Source organism: Cannabis sativa, chromosome 3 (genome assembly GCF_029168945.1).
Source record: "Cannabis sativa cultivar Pink pepper isolate KNU-18-1 chromosome 3, ASM2916894v1, whole genome shotgun sequence".
NCBI lineage: Eukaryota > Viridiplantae > Streptophyta > Magnoliopsida > Rosales > Cannabaceae > Cannabis > Cannabis sativa.
This window is the reverse complement of record NC_083603.1, coordinates 3,209,656-3,230,462: the sequence shown is the minus strand read 5'-3', so window position 1 is coordinate 3,230,462 and position 20,807 is coordinate 3,209,656. Positions and strand designations below refer to the sequence as shown.

At 27.5% G+C, this 20,807-nt stretch overlaps 3 protein-coding genes across 5 annotated transcripts; 1 reads left to right on the top strand and 2 right to left on the bottom strand.

The window, feature by feature from the left end:
• The first annotated feature begins 8,839 nt into the window (after positions 1–8,839).
• On the top strand, positions 8,840–12,373 carry LOC115711227 (pentatricopeptide repeat-containing protein At2g20540). Of its 2 annotated transcripts, XM_030639555.2 has the most exons (2): positions 8,854–9,372; positions 9,547–12,373. In XM_030639555.2, the coding sequence occupies exons 1-2, from the start codon at positions 9,078–9,080 to the stop codon at positions 10,872–10,874; spliced, it is 1,623 nt and encodes a 540-aa protein (XP_030495415.2). In that variant the 5' UTR covers positions 8,854–9,077; the 3' UTR covers positions 10,875–12,373. The 2 variants fall into 2 exon arrangements, with proteins under 2 accessions (XP_030495414.2, XP_030495415.2); XM_030639554.2 differs by having other exon boundaries at positions 8,840–12,373.
• Positions 11,057–13,501, bottom strand: LOC115711228 (pentatricopeptide repeat-containing protein At5g18475). 2 transcript variants are annotated; one of them, XM_030639557.2, is made up of 2 exons: positions 13,369–13,501; positions 11,057–12,741 (listed from the first exon to the last, which is right to left on the bottom strand). In XM_030639557.2, exon 2 carries the CDS (start codon positions 12,704–12,706, stop codon positions 11,162–11,164), a length of 1,545 nt encoding a protein of 514 aa, XP_030495417.2. In that variant the 5' UTR covers positions 12,707–12,741; positions 13,369–13,501; the 3' UTR covers positions 11,057–11,161. The 2 variants fall into 2 exon arrangements, with proteins under 2 accessions (XP_030495417.2, XP_030495416.2); XM_030639556.2 differs by having other exon boundaries at positions 11,057–12,795; positions 13,369–13,454.
• A 1,316-nt stretch (positions 13,502–14,817) lies between these two features.
• LOC115711215 (deoxypodophyllotoxin synthase-like) lies at positions 14,818–20,519 on the bottom strand. The gene is made up of 3 exons (XM_030639543.2): positions 20,025–20,519; positions 15,877–16,201; positions 14,818–15,137 (listed from the first exon to the last, which is right to left on the bottom strand). The coding sequence occupies exons 1-3, from the start codon at positions 20,396–20,398 to the stop codon at positions 14,889–14,891; spliced, it is 948 nt and encodes a 315-aa protein (XP_030495403.2). The 5' UTR covers positions 20,399–20,519; the 3' UTR covers positions 14,818–14,888.
• Positions 20,520–20,807: the final 288 nt, after the last annotated feature.

Here is a 20,807-nt window from a genome sequence, read left to right as displayed (position 1 = left end):
CGTGTGACTATTTTATTTTATACGCGTGTAAAATAGATTGTTTGAACATTGTTTTCTATATTGTAAATCATTCCAAATTTCTTAAAATTTTGTAAGAAATCTCAAATAGCTATAACATACATGAATATGAAAAAAATTAGACTAAAAAATTTTTCTGGATGCCGAAACAAGTAGAGGGTGCATCAATACATTCATTTTAAGGGTTGCATTGTAGAATCACCCAAAAATTGATAATTACTTATTGGGTGTCAAATACTACAAAATATAATTAATTTATTATTAATGTATTTAAATATGAAATTACATATATTTTAATTTAATAAATAATATAAAAAATTACTAACTAATTATAAAATATTATTACTAACTAATTAATTCTACGCCTTTTAACAATTTTAAAAAGATAAATCAGGTTACAAATACCCATTAAAATACTAATAAATAGAACAAAAAATTAATAAATTTAAATTAATTAGAATTTTTATTTCTAAACTTTCACATGTACTAAATTATATGCATTTTTGTTTTTCAAAAATAAATTTTTTAAAAACAAAAATTTTACTTTCATTTTGTAATTAAAAAATTAAAAAACATAAGTGTTGCCAAACGGCACTTAAATTTTTCTGTTTTTAAAAATTTCTCTTAAATTATTGAAACGTATAATTTCATCAAATTTTACTAAGTCGGTAATTGTCCATATTTTAAATTATGTTCTACTAAATTATCATATCTCTTAAACTTTAATATGTAATTTTTAAAATACAAAAATATAATTTCATACCTATCAAAATTTTTCGTCGCAAAAATCATAATCAACCATGAATTCATAAATTACAAACTGAAAAATTTGGATATATTTCACAATTTAATTGATTCTTTTTATGTAAAATATAATAATAATAAAAATAATAAAAAGGTTTGTTGTGTTATGAAAAAGGAGGCAGAGAAAAAAAGAAGTGAGTGTTGAAATTGATATCGTTCGTTTCGCCGCGTGTTGTAAAGAATAATTATTTTAATAATTTTTGACAAATATTTAATTGATTTATTTATGTGTACCAAATTTACTCATTTGTCATGGAGTGCTTAGATGATTTACACGTGTCCTCTATAATTTTTTCTTTAATAATTAAAAGTTTTATCTGATTTATTTCACGTGGCCTTTTCTTTGGACTTTTCGTCTTAGTATGTAGTTTTGGAGCTTTTGATGGGTCCTATTTATTTTTTTTTTTATGCTTTTTTTATTTATTTATTTTTTTCTTTTTTTTACTTTTCTAGACTCCCAAATCGTCCCACTATAATAAATATGATTATTTTATAAATACACTAAAATAATAAAAATATAATTATAAAGAATTTTAAATATTTTGTAATTTTATTATTTTATATATTTTTATGTTGTACTTTTGTTAATTAATTATTAATTTTTTATTATTTGTATAGTATTGTTTATTGTTATTTTAATATTGTTTGAATATTATTTTTCTGTTATATTTTTATGTAGTTTCAAATTTAATCTTTGACAGTAATAATACTTAAATTATATTTTTAGAAATGTAAGTACAAGGACGTTAAGTGTCAAGTTAATGGCTACATGACAATCCTTGATTGGTCCAAGTTAATAATGTTTTTAAATATAAATATACTAATAAAAATAACACGTAGATAATGACTTAACAATCAGGTACCTACGTAAGTTTCAGAAATATAACTTAGGTATTATTACTGTCAAAAATTAAACTTAAGTATTTATCTGCAACCGAGAATTAAATTTAACTATTTGTGCAATTACTCTTTTATATATAGATTTGGTTCAACACAACTCTCGAATTCAGCTAACCTATTTTTATACAGACTCAAATTTTTACTCTACTTTTTTATTTCTTATTTTTTACAACGAGCTAACCACTAAACTATAGGTATTTTTAATATGTCTTGTTTTTGGAGTAGATCTATTTGTACTTGTGTATTACATCTTTGAGCTTGTCGTGTTGTGTTGTGCTCCTTCTAATCTTTTAGTTTCACCCTAGTTTGCCAAATTTCTTTCCCTACTAATTTTGTATCTCTTGGAATCTTTAGTAGGTGTAATAATAAGAAGAAGAAAAAAAGTGCTAGTTTTCTATTCAAGAAGAAAAAATTAGGGCCCTAGTTTCCTAAGGCTTATTCCTTGGAAGACTTACAAAAATATTGGAATTTAGGTTAATTTTTACAAAAATACTGTTACACGATTTTTTTTTTTCAAAAATATTGTGTTTTTATAAAACACCAGTAAAACACAAAATAGAACAACTCAAAACAATAGTAGAACAACTAAAAAACACCAGTAAAATAACAGTGAAAACTTAACACAGTATACTGCAATATAAAACTTATAAAAAAAAAGTAAAAAATACTACCTGACAGTATTTTTATAAAAAAATAACAAAAGTTAATATACCATGTAAATTTCCCTATTCCTTCTTTTTCCAAAGATTGACTTCTTTCTTTAACTAAGCACAAGCTTGAGAATTCGGCCCAAAACTCAAATATGGGCCGTCCATTCAAAGTCCAATAAGACAGACCATTTTCAAACTTGTTCATGGGGCCTAATAAAAGCACCTTAGAGTCTTAGACCAACCACAACCATTGCTTACCTCCTCTCTTTTTCTTTTTTTTTTAAGGAGATTTTACATCACGTACTGAAATTTTTAATTTTTTTACATTTTTATTATGGGACAGCAAAAAATACTACATTTTTTTTAAAATACTGTATACTGTGTTAAGTTTTTACTGTTGTTCTACTGTTATTTTAATTGTTCTGTTTTGTTATTTTACGGTTGTTTAATAAAAGGGCAATTTTTTGTAATAAATTATAAAATTTTACCTAAAATTCAGTATTTTTATAAAAACTCTTTTTCTTTTAAGAACTCCTTTTGTTCTATTGCCCAGAAAAAATTCCTGATTTTCAAACTCTCCTTCTCTTGCCATTTTTCTTTAAATAAAAAAGAGAAAATTATAAATGTTATGGGTGTTTATATGCAAAAATATAGTTTTTTTTTTAAAAATTAAAAAAGTTATTTTATGTGAAAAATTGAAGAGAAAATTAAAAAATATGTGAAAATCAAGTAAGGGTAACCATGTACTCTTGGGTCACCAGTTACCATAAGCAGAGTAAACAGTTACCTTATACCATTCTTCCCATATTTTTTTTTAACTTTTTTCTAAAATTTTCCCATAAAATAACTTTTTTGAAAAAAAAAAAATCATATTTTTACAAACTCATACCTTAAAACCCATAAAAATCAAAATTCCCCAACCATCTATGGATCTTTCTTGGGCTTAATGTTGTTGATATGGCACAAACAAGAGTTTGAAAGAAGAAGGCTACTTATTAATTTTTTTTTTTTGAAAGAATACTCACACCATATGTATTTTATTATGTCATGTTTAATTTGATGTAATCCCAATAGAATTATCATAATAATTGCTTGATTTAGTTTTGATATAATTACCCCATACATTACAAATGACTGTATTTTAAAAGATGTCATTTCTAAATTTTTAAATCTATTTAAGAATGATGTAGTTCAAGAGACAATTTTTATCGAGCGAGCAAAATACTTATTTATGTTACAAAAACATAAAAACAACAAAAAAATTACAAAAATACAGTTTCACGGAATTTTAAATATTTTTACAATTTTTTTGATTTTATTTACAAAAAATACGGTCTTTTTATGTTGCAATCTTGTTAATTTGTTGTTGATTTTTTGTTATCTGTATGTTATTTTTTTGTTGTTATTTTGATGTTACTTTTATGTAGTTTTCTTGTTGATTTTATTTTGTTTAATTTCGTGTTATTTTTTGAAAAACCGTAAAAAATGTAAAAAAAAAATAAATAAATAAAAAACACTCTTTAAACATAAAAATATAAATATTTTACGAAAAATTGTGACTTAAATAATTATTCCTATATTATATTTATACACCAAAGAAAGCATGTTTAATTAGAATTTAAAATCAGTTTGCTAGCAACAAATGTACAATTTAAATACATATAACATAAATTATGCTATCATACAACTTTATATTGGCTAAGTTCACTTGTTGGACATAAACATATTGAAGCTGTTGACACCCAACAAAGACTACAGAGTAAACCTCTCCGCAACCTCTAACATTTTCGATCTCATTCATATCGTAAGGATATCCAAAGTATCGTTCAAGAATGTTGCGCTATAAGAGCAACTTCAATGCTAGTTGTTACGGGAGTTGCTATCAAAAAAATGGTGGACTATTTGAGTAAAAAGCTATGAATTTTCAATTTCTGTTGAGTACCGGTGCCAATCTTTTTTTCTTTTTTCTAATTGGTTAGTTTATAATTTGTTTATTTAAAAGATCGAAAATGAGGTCAAACAATGTTGTAAGCGTTAGACTTACCTTAAAGACATGAAGCTTTGCTATTTAAATAATAAATCGCTGTAATATAAAAGATGATAAATACTATTATTTCGAAAACTAAACAATAGCACACAGATAACAAAATATAAATTATTTGGAAAGGAAAATAAATAAATAAATAAATGACTAAAAACAAGAACCAACAACATATGAGCTGTGAATGTACCTTAAATCGAATATTGATCATATGAAGTTTGAAAACTTTATTGTCTTGCCTTTAATTCATAGCACCGAAAAAATTAATTAAAAATTAAAAAGCTCATGAATGGTTATCTTATAATGTTGGTGATGTATTTAGATTAGAAGAGAGATCAACATCAAAATCTTCTGCTTAGAACTCTTAGCGTTGCTCTTAGCCTCTTAATACAATTAAGTATTGAGTTACATATAATTTAATATATAATAACATTTATGAAATATCGCCAACTAATTACAAAGCATCATCTCCAGGTGGTGCTAAGTACCACTATATGCATTATAGCGATGCTCGAATAAAAATATTATAAAATAAAAATTAATGTAATAATAATTTTTATGAAATATCGCTAATTAAATGCAAAGTGTCACCTCTATGTGGTATTAAATAATTACAAAGGAATAAAATAATTTAATGTAACAACTTTTATGGAATATTATTAACTAATTACAAAGCGTTACTCTAGATAGTACTAAACACTACTGATACCTTATAACAATACTCAGATAAAAAATGTTATAAAGTGAAAATTAGTACAAATTAATAAAATAATTTAAAATTGTTTTCAACCGTACCCATGTTGTGAAACACAAAAGGAAAAGTGGGACCAAAAAAAGAGGAATTGCCCACCATTTTTGAAGACCCATTTGCATGAAAATGGCCAATTTGCATGTATTTAACAAGGTTTTGAGTGAGTGAATATGGCTTTTGTTTCTTTGGTTTTATTAGGCATTACTACCTTTAATTACTCATATCAATTTCTGTCTCTCATTGAATTTTGTCTTGCCCCCACTTTCCCCAACTAGTTCAGATTCTCCTAATCTTTTATGCTCCATTATAGTAGTTTGCTTTAAGGACATGGATTATTGCTCTCAATCCATATCTATATCTATATATATATGTGTGAGAGTATTGCATGATTCTACTATGCAAGAGCTCCGGAATATTATGCTATATTTGCTTCGATATGGAGAAAAAATATGGTTAAAAGTGCCTTGCATAAAGAAGTAGAGAGTGTCTAATGCAGCCAAGGATGACTTGCCGGCGACATTACCCATTTAGAGTGGTGTTGAAGGTGAGCGCTGGCAAGTTGTCTTTGGCTACGTTGGGCTCTCTGCTTCACATGCATGGCCTAATAACTCGGGTTTACTCCCTGAAATAGGTAATTGTTTAATGATGCATTATGTATGTGTGTACGATGCATGCATTAAAACTAAAATATTGATACTTTTGTAACACTTTTGTGAAAGTAACTTTAATTGTTTTTATATGGATATTTTCCCTTTAATTTTACATTGAAGAAATGCATAATCTTATTAAATTGTACAAATAATGTCAATAGTGAATATGTTTTGCAAATTGATCACAAAGAAAATCTATAATATTACAAGGGTTAGGTTAGTATTATCTCAATACTTAAACTATGTTTGGTAGGAACGAGAGTGAGTAGGAGGAATAGGGAAGATAATTGTTGTCCTTTGTGTTGTTGATATGAAGAGTAAAGATAAAACAAGACTAATTAGTAATTTTTTCTCCTGAACTTTGATATGTACCAAATCGTGCCTCCTGAACTTTTTTGGCCATTAAAAATTCTCCCCAAACTATTGAGATTGTTAAATTTAAGGACTTTTCTCTAATTTCATTCAATTTTACTATTTCAGTAATTGTTTATATACTAAACCATGCTCCCTATACTATCTACCAAATCATACCCCTCAAACTTTGATATGTACTAAATCATGCCCCCTGAAATTTTATCCATGTTAGAATTTTTTTACTAAAATTAGACAAAAGTCCTTAAATCTAACAATCTCAATAGTTCAGGGGGAATTTTTAACGGCCAAAAAAATTCAGAGGATATAATTTGATATATGTTAAAGTTCGGGAAAAAATTTAGTAATTAGCCATAAAAACAATCAATAAAAGTTAAAACAAGAAGATGGAAATACTGTAGACTCATACATTTATATAGTACCATATATCATATATATAGATTTACTAAAGAACACAAGTGGTGCTTATTGCTGTTATTCGTGTTTTCGAAGGATAGACACGTGGCATAACCAGAAGGTAATCAGCATCTAAAACTGGACCCAAGCCTCCGTTTGTGGAAGCCCAAACCAAACTTCTATATATTTTGTTATCTGAAATATTTTCTTAGTTAAATTTTTTCTCATAGTTATGTGCGTTAGTTATTTATGACATCTTGTAAAATTTTGAAAAATTCAAATAAATTTAACACGTCGAAAAATAGGTTCAAATAGTGAGTTACACGCATGACTACTTTATTTTATACACATGTGAAATAGATTATTTGAATACAACTTTATATATTATAAATTATTTCGATTTTCTCAAAATTTTGTAAGATATCTTAAATAACTATAACGTACATAAATATGAAAAAGAAGACTAAAATATTCTTCTGAATGCCAAAATAAGTAAATGGTGTATCAATGCATCCCTTTTAAAAGTGTGCATTGTAGAATCACCCTAAATTATTAACTAATTTATCTGAGTTTAAAAATTAAAATACAAAATAAGATGCTAAAATTTACTCTCAAACTCTAATAGCTATCCTAAGATCTTATAAATTAGGTATTAACTGATTAAATAATTCAACTAATAAGTAAAACAAATTTAATATGAAATTATATATAAAAAAAGGGTGCTTCTATGAACCTTTATTTTTTTGGTATTTATGAGAATTTTTTAGTCTGTTTTTTTATAGTAGTGTACGCTATAAGTATTTAAGATATTCTGTAAAATTTTAAAAAATTCAAACTAATTTACAATATAGAAAGCAGTGTTCAAACATTGTATTTTACACACCTATACAATAAAAGAATCACATGTGCAACTGGTTGTTTGAATCTTATTTTTGGCATGTTAATAACTATAACATACATGATCATGAAAAAAATTAGTCTAATTTTTTTTTTTTTTTTCAAATGGTGAAATAGATAGGGACATATCGGTACACTCCTTTTAAATTTTTTTAGTCCACTTTTTCATGATCATGTATATTATAATTATTTAAGAGTACCTGTAAATTTTTAGAAAATTCTGAATAATTTGCTATGTCGAAAAATTAGGTTTAAATATTTTATTACACATGCGACTGTTTTTTCTTATACGCGTGGTAAGTAACTGTTTAAATTTTATTTTCGACACTGTGAACTATCTATTTAGAGTTTTTTGAAATACAAGTAATTTTAAATCGCTACAACGTACACGATCATTGAAAAAAAAATTAGAATAAAAAACTTCTAAATGCTGAAACAAATAAAAAGGCATACCATAACACTTTTTACACAAATTTCTAATAACATTTTTTTTTTATTTTCATAAGTAATATTCATTTTTTTTTAAAAAAAAAAAATCAAATTCATTAAGTAAAAACAATTACAAAGATTATACAAGTCATGTTGTAAGGGGATTAACCCCAATTTGTCATAATGGTGTGCTTTTTGTAAGGTGGTAAACATGAAATTTATCAAATTAATAATTTGAAATACTAAAATTTACAAAATAATTTTACTTAATTTACTTTACGCAACCATTATAGTTGCACAATATAAATTTATGGTCGTTTTTACAATTATAATAGTTGTTTATGGTCGCACAGTATAATTCATGGTCGTTTTCGTGACCATACAAATTTTTTTACTAATTTTTTTTATAAAATTATTTTGCTAATAAAAATTTTATAAAAATTATTTTTACAAAACACTACTAGTAAACATAATGGATTTTTTAATTTATAGTTTAAAGGTCATTTAAAATATTTAAAAAATTAAAAATAAATAAAAATTAAACCAAACTTAAAAGAACTCATATTAGTTGTTTTAATTTATAATTTAAAATTTTCTATTAAAATTCAATTTTTTTTTTATTTTACATCATATTTTTATATAGCATAATATTGATTTTTTTTTATATATGTTTTTATTTTACTTTATTTAAATATTTATTATTAGTTTAATAAGAAAATTATTTCATATATTATTTTTTAATTTTTATTTTTTAAATTTACGGTTTGGGTTGCTTCAATAATTTTTATGTGTGTTGGTATGCGAATTTTAGTTACGATGTAGATTGCTCCGTAAAAATATAGATTTTTTTAAAGTATAAAAATAAGAAAAAACTTCAAATAATAACAAGAAAAATAGATAAAAAAAAAAAAGAAGAAAAAAGCTTGAGATTGAAAGAAAGGAAAATAAATTTTAAAAAAATTGATATAAAATATTCTTTAGCTCATGTGAAAAATGCAGCTCATTTTATGAACTAAAGAAAAAGTTTGAAGCTTTGAGGTTCTTCAACAATGGCAGAGGAGAATTTGAGGAGCAATCTCCATTATTGACCATTCTTAACCTCTTAAAATGACAAGCCTTTCAGACCCTGAAACCATTTTGCTATCATTTTAGTTGGTAAAGAAATTGCCATGATTTTACAAATTATACCACAAAGGCTGTTAGAGGAGAAATTCATTTCACTCTTACAGTCATGTAATTTTCCAAAACATCTTTACCAAATCCAAACCCAGATAATCATTCATGGTTTTCAGTACAATAGCTTCATTAACCCGAAAATAATCACATCATGTGTGAAAATAAAGCTAGTGGAATATGCACGCAAAATGTTCGATCAAATTCCCGAACCAAATTTCGCTTTATGGAATTCGATGATGAGATGTTATGTTAAAAACGAAAGGCATAGAGAGGTTTTACTCTTGTTTGGTAAGATGAAGAGTTTGGATGTTATACCAAATTGCTTTACTTTTCCTTATGTTATTAAATCATGTGGGAAACTTAATGCTATAGTTGAAGGTGAAGAGGTTCATTGTGATGTGATTAAGTGTGGTTTTAGATCAAATTCTTATGTGGGTACTACTTTGATTGAGATGTATTCAGGTGGTGGAGCAATTGGTGATGCTTATAAAGTGTTTGGTGAAATGTTTGAAAGAAATGTTGTTGCTTGGACATCAATGATTAATGGCTACATTTTGTGTGGTGATATAGTTTCTGCTCGTTGTCTATTCGATTTGGCGCCAGAGCGCGATATTGTGTTGTGGAACACGGTCGTTTCGGGTTATATCGAATTGGGCGATATGGTTACTGCCCGAAAGCTCTTTGATGAGATGCCTAATAGAGATGTTATGTCTTGGAACACAATGTTGAATGGCTATGCAAAAAATGGTGATGTTGAAGCTTGCGAATTGTTGTTCGAAGAGATCCCGGGTAGGAATGTTTTCTCTTGGAACATTTTGGTTGGAGGGTATGCTCGAAAAGGGCGGTTTTTTGATGTTCTAAAGTGTTTCAAAAGGATGTTAATTGAGGTTGATAATGTGTGTCCAAATGATGCAACATTAGTGACTGTTTTATCTTCATGTTCAAGATTAGGTGCTCTTGATTTAGGTAAATGGATAGATGTATATGCAAGAAGTATTGGATACAAAGGTAATGTTTTTATAGGAAATGCTTTGATTGACATGTATGCAAAATGTGGTATGATTGAAAATTCAATTGAAGTTTTCAAAGCCATGGAAATGAAAGATTTGATCACATGGAATTCTATAATATGTGCTTTGGCGATACACGGTCGAGGTGATGATGCCTTAGAATTGTTTCGTGAGATGAAGAATGCGGGTGAAAAACCCGACGGTATTACCTTCATAGGCATTCTTTGCGCTTGTTCGCATCTAGGGTTGGTCGAAGATGGCTTGTCATATTTCGAGTCAATGACAAATGAGTATTGTATTAGGGCAGAGATCGAACACTACGGTTGTGTAGTCGATTTACTAGCTCGAGCCGGTCAATTAGACCGAGCTATCGATTTTGTGAAGACAATGCCTATTGATGCAGATGCTGTGATTTGGTCTGCATTGCTTGGAGCTTGTAAGATTTACAAGAACATTGAGTTAGCCGAAATAGCTCTTGAGAGACTCATTGAACTCGAACCTCGAAACCCGTCGAATTATGTTATGCTTTCGAATATTTATGGTGATCTTGGTAGATGGAAAGATGTGTCAAGATTGAAAGTTGCTATAAGGGATACTGGTTTTAAGAAATTGCCAGGATTGAGCTTAATTGAGGTGAATGATAGTGTAATTGAGTTTTATTCTTTTGATGAGAGACATCCTCAAAGAGATGAAATTTATGGTGCATTGATTGGATTGACCGAATTGTTAAGATCATTTGGTTATGTACCTGATCTTATGGAGTTTGGCTTGGAATCCTAGAAAAAAAATTGTCAATTTTTGTTTAATTTGTTGTGTTATATAGAAAATGTAACTTAAAAAATATGTTTAAGGAAATTACCTTATTTAACCACTTAGTTAAAAATTTGTAAAGTCCGAGAAGGATTGGATTTAGAAATTGATAGAAAAACAAAGATATGGGCTCGAAATAGAAAATATCACTCTTTTCAAATGATCCTCTTTTTTTTAACTGAATAATACAACAAATTAACATATGACAATATGAATCTAAATCTTGCCACAAAACCAGTTCATGTAAAAAAAACTAACTAGTAAATTAACTTGTCAAGTAGTTGAAAAGCAGACAAAATCTTTCTCTCCCTACAAACCAATTCAACCAATGAAGCCCATGAATCAGGTTCGGGTTTAAATCCCAATTCCACCAATCCGAGCAAGGCCACGGCTGCCTCTTCCGCCATTCCCCCATTACAAAGGCGAAGAAGCAACTCATTCGAAGTTGCATAATGTGGAACAAAGCCTCTTCCAAGCATCAAATCCAACAAATCAGTTGCCCTTTTAAGATCATTCTGTTGACATAAGAAATTCAACACAATTCTATAACTTCCCTTGTTCAAAAACATACCTTCATAAGGAAGTTTTTCGAGCATTTCGAGTGATTCCTCAAATTTAGCTTCTCTACAAAGTCCTCCAAGTATCACATTAAAGGTCACTACATCAGGCCTGCAATTATTCACTTTCATCTCTTTAAGCAAATCCATAGCTTTATCTGTCTTCCCAACTCTGCAAAAGCAATTAATCATAGCTGTATAGCAAATTTTATCGGGTTTAAGACCGATATTTTTCATCTCATCGAAAACTTCTTCAGCTTCTACAGATCTTCCCACCTTACAAAAACCATTTATCATAGCTGTGTAGTTAAATATATTCGGGTTGCATCCGTTGCTCTTCATGAACTCGATTATCTTCTTCGCCTTGTCAATGTCACCTTTTCGGGAAAAACCATTAATCAAAACATTGTATGTCAAAGCATCAGGAAGGATTTGATCCTTTGAGATCATTTCCTCAAAGAGTTTGATTGCATCTTCAAGTTTCCCACTTTCACAAAGACCATTTATCAAAGTTGAATATGTAATCAAATTAGGATAAGAAATTTTGCTCATCTTCATTTCTTTCATTACCTCAAATGCAGAGTCAATATCCCCTTTCTTGCAATGGTGCTTAACTAATATATTGAAAATGCAAGTATTCGGTTTCAAGTTCAGATTTTTCCTCGAATGAATCAGAAGCTGTCGAGCCAAATCAACTCGGTTTGCTTCAACTAAGAGGTTGAGACAAGTACTGATGGCTTTGACTGAAGGCTTTTCCCGAACAATAGGTCGAATGGCATAGAATATCTCGAGCACTTTCTCATCCGAAGAAGACTTCGAATATTGCTTCATGAGAGTTAGGAATATAGGCTCATGAATTTTGCAAGTTTCATAAGTCATTCGACCAAGAATTGCATCAACTGCTTGGAACTTTTTTGACATGGCAAGCTTATGAAGTATAGTCGAATAGGTTGCATTGTTATGATTGAAACCATTCTGTTCCGAGACAGTGTTGAAAATCTCCAACGCACGTTGTGGATCCTTCTCGTGTACGATCAACTCGATTGCAGTTTCGTGAGAAATGTATTTGCTTTTCCTCCGACCATCTATGGAAGAAGTTGCATAATCGGTTGGAGGAGGGTCTTGTTTTCGGGGACTAGGTTTTGAAAGCTGAAGTGGGGAGATCCATTGAACTGAAGAAGATGCTGCTAAGGTTGAGTGAAAGAACCTGTGCTGTAGAGCAGAGGTAACTCTCACTAGATTCATGAAAGTTTGCTGATTCTTTTACAAAGGCTTGTCATCTGAAGAGGATAAGAACCAGTTATTAGCTATCTCTGCAGACATGTTTAAACACCCTAAACACAAAATTTGATCAAAAAGAAAAAGGTGAGTGGAGTGTGGAATTAGGCAAATTGTAATGCAAAGTACTTAGGTGACGTTCGGTTAGAGGTAATGAAATGAAATGGAATGAAAAAGAAACAATTTTCATTCCATTCTTTTGTTTGGTTGCATTTTAAAATCGAAAGAAAAACCATTTCATTCTCATTCCTATTCCTATGTTTTCATTCCTCCAAACCGAACACCACCTTAGTTTTCTTTAACTCATTAAATACTAGGATAAACAAAATCTGAGTTAGATAAGCACAACAAGCTCATGTAGACATTTTAACAAACACAAGGTGTTCATGTTAGCAACATAAGACTAAACAATGAGTGCATATAACTACTGAGTTGGGTTTCCTAAACAATGTCAATGTATGTAAAGACAGAACCATAAGCATCATGATTGAATTACAACAGTTCTAAACAAGTTTACATTCTCAAAGATAAAACCTTTTCAGTCATAATCCTCAGTTAATACTCTGTTGAACAAAATTAAGGAATTGAAAACTAGAAGACTACAAATATAGATCAAGTGGTAGACATACCTAGAATGATTAAACTGATCATCGTCAGCCAAAAAGCTATATATATATTTTATACATTATATATATTATATATATATATATATGAACTGAAGAAGGTCCGAAGTTAAACGCAGTCAGTTGAGGAAGAAGAAGACGAGATAAGTGGGCTGGGCTTTACTAAATAAATAGGATTTGTTGTGAAATACATTTTTTCTATTTATTAATTAAAATACCTTTATATTATATTTTATTAAAATGTACCTACTTTTGTGATTGGGTTGCCTAATATATCCTCATCTTCTACTTAAGTTTAGCACAAAATTTATATTAACAAGTGATATAAAAGTAGGTATATCTTAAAAAATATAGAAATAAAGATAAAAGTTAAAACATATAAGTAAAGTGAGTATATAATGTATTTTCCTTAAATAAATGGGGATAAGTTGGGAATGCCTTTTTTTTTTTATCAATTAATCAAAAATACCATCGTATTATATTTCATTAAAATGTACTAACTTTTATGAGTGAGTTGTCTAATATACACTCATCATCACACAAACACAAAACAATATTGCACAATGTGGCACAAAAAACACAACAAGAAAATAATAATAAAAAAAACCATATTGCATAATGATGTAAAGATATCGTACATAAATCACAAAACCATTAAAATCACACAAAATCATAAGGACATCGTTAATATCGCCAAAAAGAATGAAAGCCATCCCTAACCTCTGATTTCTGTTGGCATCGCACAAAAAATTGCACAATGGTGTACAAAATTGCAAAAATTTGAAAAACCCAGAAAAAAAAACCCCAATGTTCGGGTACAAACTCTACTTTCATTTTAGGTCACAAAAACGACATAATACAACGAATAATATGTACATCCATGCAATACAATAAAAGCCAATAATATTTTGTATAAAAAATACTTACCCATTACTTTTGGGTAAGAAAAATAAAAGTTTTGGTGACGAAAATAAAGTTTTTTGAGGTCCAACCGAGTGTGGTTGTGGTTTGGCGTGATTGAGGCGCGGCTAAGGTTGTGGTGGGTGGTGGTCTGGCTGGTTTTGGTGGGTGGTGGTGGTTGAGGGAAACCGAGAGAGAGAGAGAGAGAGAGAGAGAGAGAGAGAGAGAGAGAGAGAGAGAGATATGAATGTGAGGTTTTTTGGTTTTAATAAAAAGGTATTTCGGGATTAAAAAAAAATTAAAAGTATAGTTTAAGAGATGAATGTGAGGTTTTTTGGTTTTAATAAAAAGGTATTTCGGGATTAAAAAAAAATTAAAAGTATAGTTTAAAAATATATAGTAAGAATAAATATTTTAAAATTATGTGTAACATTTTAGCATTAAATGTCAAATTTTTCTTATGAAATGAATTCACCATATATACTTTTGTAAAAATTATTAATATACACTCAATAATATTGTTTACTTAATTACCACACACAAACAATGATCATATTATGTAAAACAATCAATTTATTTTCATAACAAAAAATACATAATATTTTCATAATTATTATTAGGTTAATTCAAACACCAAAAAAGGCTTTGATTGGATTTTTGGTCTTCTTGGCCTCATCTGCAGTGACATAAAATTGAATATATTTTCTACTATCAAAAGGGTAATTATATAGTAATGGATGTTCTTCATTCACAAATTCTTGAGGAACTTCAATTTCTCCATCTGTGAATGTAAACATTCCCATTGAATATCTCTCACCATCTCCGGAAAACTTCACTTGATGGTAACAAGCTCGTATTCTATCATTGCTCCAAACCTGACATGAAACAAATCGGTCGATGGAAAAAAGAAATCCGAACGATTTTATTTCTCATGTTTTGATTGAATCGATAAATTAAAAATTCTATTTTAGAATAATTAAAAATTTTAAGTATAGTGTAATTTTATGAAATTTAGATCAAATTACAAATTTACAAAAATATTTTCCTTCAATATTGTTATTTCTTCCTCATAAAATTTTCTTTAATAAAATTTAAGGTCCAAACAAAATTTTAATGTCAAAAGTAGTGAATTAAATTTGAAAGTTTAATTGAATTGATAGGTTAATAAATGACTAATTGTCTAATTAAGAATAGAATTTTGAATCTAATTTATGACATAAAAATTTAAGTTTAACTCTTAATTGCAAATAAATACCTAAGTTATAATTCTAGAATTTCTGGAGGTACTTACTCGTTAAGTATTAAGTAAATTGCCACGTAACAATTTTTCATTGGTTCAGATCATTAAATTTTTTTATTTTTTATTTAAAAATTAATTTGAATATACTAATAAAAAATAACACGTGAATAATAACTTGACACTTAACGGTTAGGTACTTACGGAAATTCCATAGATATAATTTAAGTATTAATATTAAAGTCAATAATTAAACTTAAGTATTTATCTATAACAAAAGTTAAACTTACGTATCACATTCTACTTTATTTATTTTTTCATACATTTATAAAAGTGGTATGAAAAAATTTACCAATTATTAGAATATTATGTATTACCTTCATCATGTCGCCCGCCATGAAAATAAAATGAGAAGGTTTAGGGTTAATGTCAATCCAGGTTCCATCCTTAGCTTGAACTTGGAGACCGCCAACTTGATTCTGGTGAAGTATTGTTGTGAAGTCTAAATCAGTATGAGGAACAAATCTTACAGTGGTATTAGAGTTTCGATCAGGTTCAGAATATTTTAAAAATCGAAGAACATAATTACGAACAGCCTCGACAGTCTTCCAATGCTTTTGCACTCCATAGCTTTCAAACACCAATATTGTAGCCATCTCCTCTAATAAGGCTAATTGCTTTGCATATGAATGAACAATATCACTGCACCAACATATATATATTTATACATTTGTTTATTAAATTAATGTCATTATTTCTCTCACATATTACAAGTGTGAAAAGGGAAATTTACAAACAAATGATGATGAGTTTCATAAGAATAGATTTGTAGGAAATAGGAAGTAATTGAATTCAATTTTCTCACAAGAAATGAATATATATTGGAAACTTCTGTGTTATGAGATAAATTATGCAAGCTCAATTTACTATATAAAGGATCAGTTTGGCACAGGCGCACAACTGTGATGTAGAAAAAAGCAGCTGTAGCTGTGCTGTGAGAAAAACCAGTTGTAGCAAAATTGTAGAAAAAAGTTGAGATGAGTGTTTGGTAAATTATAAATTTCAAAGTACTGTGAGTTTTTAAGATCTATTATAATGATAATTATAATGTTATAATCTAGTTTATTATAATTACAAATATGTAAGAACTTATTTTATATAATATTTTATTTTTTATATATTTTTTATTTTTTTCAAATATAAATTTATATGCATTTGATAAAAGTAATTTATAGTATTTTTTATTATGTTTTATCAAATGTAAAAAAAAAATAGAAACTCAATTATATAAGAAAAATTCTAGGTTAATGTTGTTTGTTAATAATAAAATAAATATTATTTTTTTAAAAAAAAATAAGAGATTTAATAATTATTTATTTTATTATAATTAGTTTATTTTAAATTTTTTATTTTTTTAATATGTAATAAATAAGTAAATATGGTTTTAGTAAAAAAAAATTATTATAATCTTTTAATCAAAACAGCTTTTTCTAAAAGTTGGGTTGGAGCAGCTTCAGCTTTTAGTTATAGTTTTTCCAAAAATTCTTCAAAAAACTATTTTTTGATTGTTTACCAAATACGTTTTTATCACAACTTTTTTAAAAAGCAACTTTTAGCTTTTTCAAAAATTATGCTAGACAGGCCCAAAAGTCCAAAACACACAAAGAGACTTATTTAAAAATAATTATAAGAACTATATATCTTATAAGAGTTACATCCTATACCTTATTATTTAGGTGAAAGAGTTACACCATAAATCATTCTAGATAGATGACTTACATATGAGATGACTCTTACATCTTAGATAGGATAACTTATTTTGAATATGATGAATCTCATATAATCTTGGATGGGATGACGATCACACATCTTTGATAGGATTAATCTTACACATTTCTGATGCGATGACTCTCTTACATCTCTGATATGATGACTCACACATTTTTGATAAAATTACTTATCTCAAATAAGATGACTTATCTCAGAGAGAATGACATGTATCTCGGATAGGATGACTTATCTCATATGAAATGACTCAAACATCTATAATGAGATAACTCACATTTCTCATATAAGATAACATATCTCAGATGAGATAACTTACATATCTCGGATAGGATGATTTACACATATCCAAGACAGATTACTTGCATTGCATTCAAGATGGAAGATACATCCAAGACGAATGACTTACGTCCAAGATGGAAGACATATACAAGACAGATGACTTATTGGTTTGAGATTTGAAAACAATTTTATGTTTTTAAAAACTTAAAAGGTGGGGGTCCACATAAGAATACTTGATTGGTTTGGTATTTTCAAAAACTAAATTTGAATATGATTTTGAGTTTTAAGCTAAAAAATGAAAAAAAAAATAATTTTATGTTTCTATGTTTTCAAATCATTGAATCTAAAAATTCTTCAAATACTCTCTTACTTTTTTATATTGAGATTCTCAACCAATCACAAATTCAATTTTTTTAAAACTCAAAAACATAAAATTACACTACAACCAATCACATTTTTAAAAATAATTTTTCACATACAAAATTTAAATCTCAAACCAATCAAGTTTTAAATCTCAAACCACAATTTTTAAAAAACACTCTTTTAAAAAATAATACAATTTTTTTTTCCAAAATACTTTTTTAAAAAACACAATTTTTAAATCTCAAACCAAGTTACACATCTTAAATAAAAAAAATATAAAATATTGACACCTAAGGGAAAATAAGTGACACATGTCAAAGTATGTAAAAACTCCACATAGAGAATAACAGAGTAAAATTTTGTTAAGTTAACACTTAAGGATAAAGAAAGAGGAGATCTTTGGGCTGAGAAAATATCAAGAATGAACAGAAGTAAAACTTTCCCAAAAAATATAAATTGAGTGAGATTGGCCAAAAATGGTCAAAACACTTTGCATTTGTGATCTAAAGTTAATTTTAAGGGGTAAGTTGAAAAATACTACCTCTAATTTTATATTTAATTAAGACATACATCTTTTTATATGTATTTGTACCCAAAATATCCTGACATAATAGAGTCACATGGAGAGTATCTTGAAGTGAGAGGGGCAAAATTGGTACAATATTTTAAAAAAGAGGTAAAAATGATAGACTTTAAAAAAGAGAGTAAAATAAAAGAAAACAATATAAAAAAGGTATAGAGTGTAATTTCCTCTAATTTTAATTTGAAACAAATTATATATATTAATGACTTTATATTAAGGATTTTTTATTTTTATTTTTTTAATACTTAAGTTTTGTGTTAGTGCTTTTGAAGCCAATTATAAAGAATTCCTCTAAGACTCTTAAGTTATATAATAATTTCTCAAACAATATTAAATTTGATTTTTTGTTATTTTATTAGTTTTGATATTGTGAGATATGATTACAAGTTACCATACAAAAGTTAGTTAAGTTAGTTGATTGTTAGCTCTAGGACAATGTTAGTTGGTTTTAGTTAGCCTAGGATCAACTCCTAAGTTATTATAAATATCCTCTCTTAATTTGTATCTCAATTTAATCCATACTTGTAATCTATACAGACAAAGATTAAGAGAGAAAAAGAAAAAGAAGAGTTCATACACAAGTGAGATAAGCTATTTTTGTAAATGTTCATGTTTTGAATTAGCTTCTAATCTTTAAAATCCAATCTGATTAATAATGAAGATGATAGAGGCTGTTGTTCAAACGAAATGTAGAACATTACACATGACTCGAATTCGTTAAATCTTGATGTCATTTGTTTATTATTATGTTATTGTGATCATGAATTTGTTTGTGTGTTAGTGAATTTCTTGAAGCTCTTAATTTGATTCCATCACAACAAATATTAATAAAATGTGACTTGAACTCAGAATCTTTTAAGGTTTGATACCATTAGCATAAGATTATAATGACCATAAGATAATATATATCTATATATATATATATATATATATATATATATTTCTAAAGTTGCATATGCCAACTACAAACAACAATTATTAGAACAAGTTCTTAATTGAATAAATTCTATGCATATACCAACTACACATATTATATGCATGATCTCGATTCAAATTAGTATATTAATTTAGTAAAACTAAATAATTGTTATAAGAGTAATTTGTGTCGTAAATACGTAAGTTTAACTTACGATTGTAGATAAATATTTAAGTTTAATTTTTTACGGTAATAATACTTAAGTTATATTTCTGAAACTTCTGTAAGTACTTAACTATTAAATGTCAAATAATTATTTATGTATCATTTTTTTATTGCTATATTTACATTAATTTTTAAATAAAAAATAAAAATTTACTGAGTACTTACGAAAGTTTTAAAAATATATAATTTAGGTATTAATACTATCAACAATTAAACTTAAATATTTATTTATAACTGAAAGTTAAACTTAGATATTTATATTCTAGATTACTCTTGTTATAAAAGTACTAATTAATAATATCTATGAGGATATGACTTTAAAATCAAAATTATCAATTTAATATAATATCTATTTATAGGGAAGTACTTACCAAAATTGATCATTCCCATCTAACCACATAAGATTGGCAAACTTCTTAATTTCCTCCAAACTTGTAACTTTGTTAATAGCTAAACCCTCATAGAGTGGAATTTGAGGCTTCTTACCAAGATACCCGCGAAAGGGTTCTTCACTAACATTCTTCATTTTTGTCTCTACCGGTAGATCGAAAAGATCTTTTGATTGAGAAAATATTTGTGTTTCACAATAATTATATTTTGCCACAAAACAACCATACTCTTCTAAACCATGTCGGATTTCCTCACACGTGGAAGACCACACGTGTGAACCCGGTTTCAACTCTTTGTTCGAAAAATCTATAACTGGAATTTTATGCGAATGATTTTCACCTACAATAGAATCCATTTTTTATTCTATGGAAAAAAGAATTAGAAGAGAAAAAATGAAAATTAATCAGTGTTTTATGTATATAAAGGTTGTTTCTTAGGCTATTTATAGAGACTAATGTACTTGATTATGAAATTTAATTACTATTGTAATGTTATAGTTTAAGAGGTTATGAAATTAACAAGTTCCTTGGCCTAACTATTTGACTTGATCTTATATGAAGTCAAAACTTTCAATCTCAGCCGGCCCTCAACCTCTCTATTAAGTAATATTTATAAATTATAGTTTATAATTAAGAAATATAGGGTATCCATTATGATGTAAATAAGTATCAATCTCATATATTTATAAAAAATTATTAACTATTCACAAAACATTATTTTGTGATGGTATTAAATATATAGTGTCAATTCTTAATAGCAATATT

Excerpts from the sequence above, each read along its gene's own strand:
- LOC115711227 (XM_030639554.2), top strand. The coding sequence starts at position 9,078 with ATGATTTTACAAATTATACCACAAAGGCTGTTAGAGGAGAAATTCATT.
- LOC115711215 (XM_030639543.2), bottom strand. The coding sequence starts at position 20,398 with ATGGATTCTATTGTAGGTGAAAATCATTCGCATAAAATTCCAGTTATA. Across the intron at positions 16,202-20,024 it reads GATGGGAATGATCAATTTTG|TGATATTGTTCATTCATATG; the intron begins GTAAGTACTTCC and ends ATGTTGGTGCAG. Across the intron at positions 15,138-15,876 it reads TGGCGGGCGACATGATGAAG|GTTTGGAGCAATGATAGAAT; the intron begins GTAATACATAAT and ends GTTTCATGTCAG.
- LOC115711228 (XM_030639557.2), bottom strand. The coding sequence starts at position 12,706 with ATGAATCTAGTGAGAGTTACCTCTGCTCTACAGCACAGGTTCTTTCAC.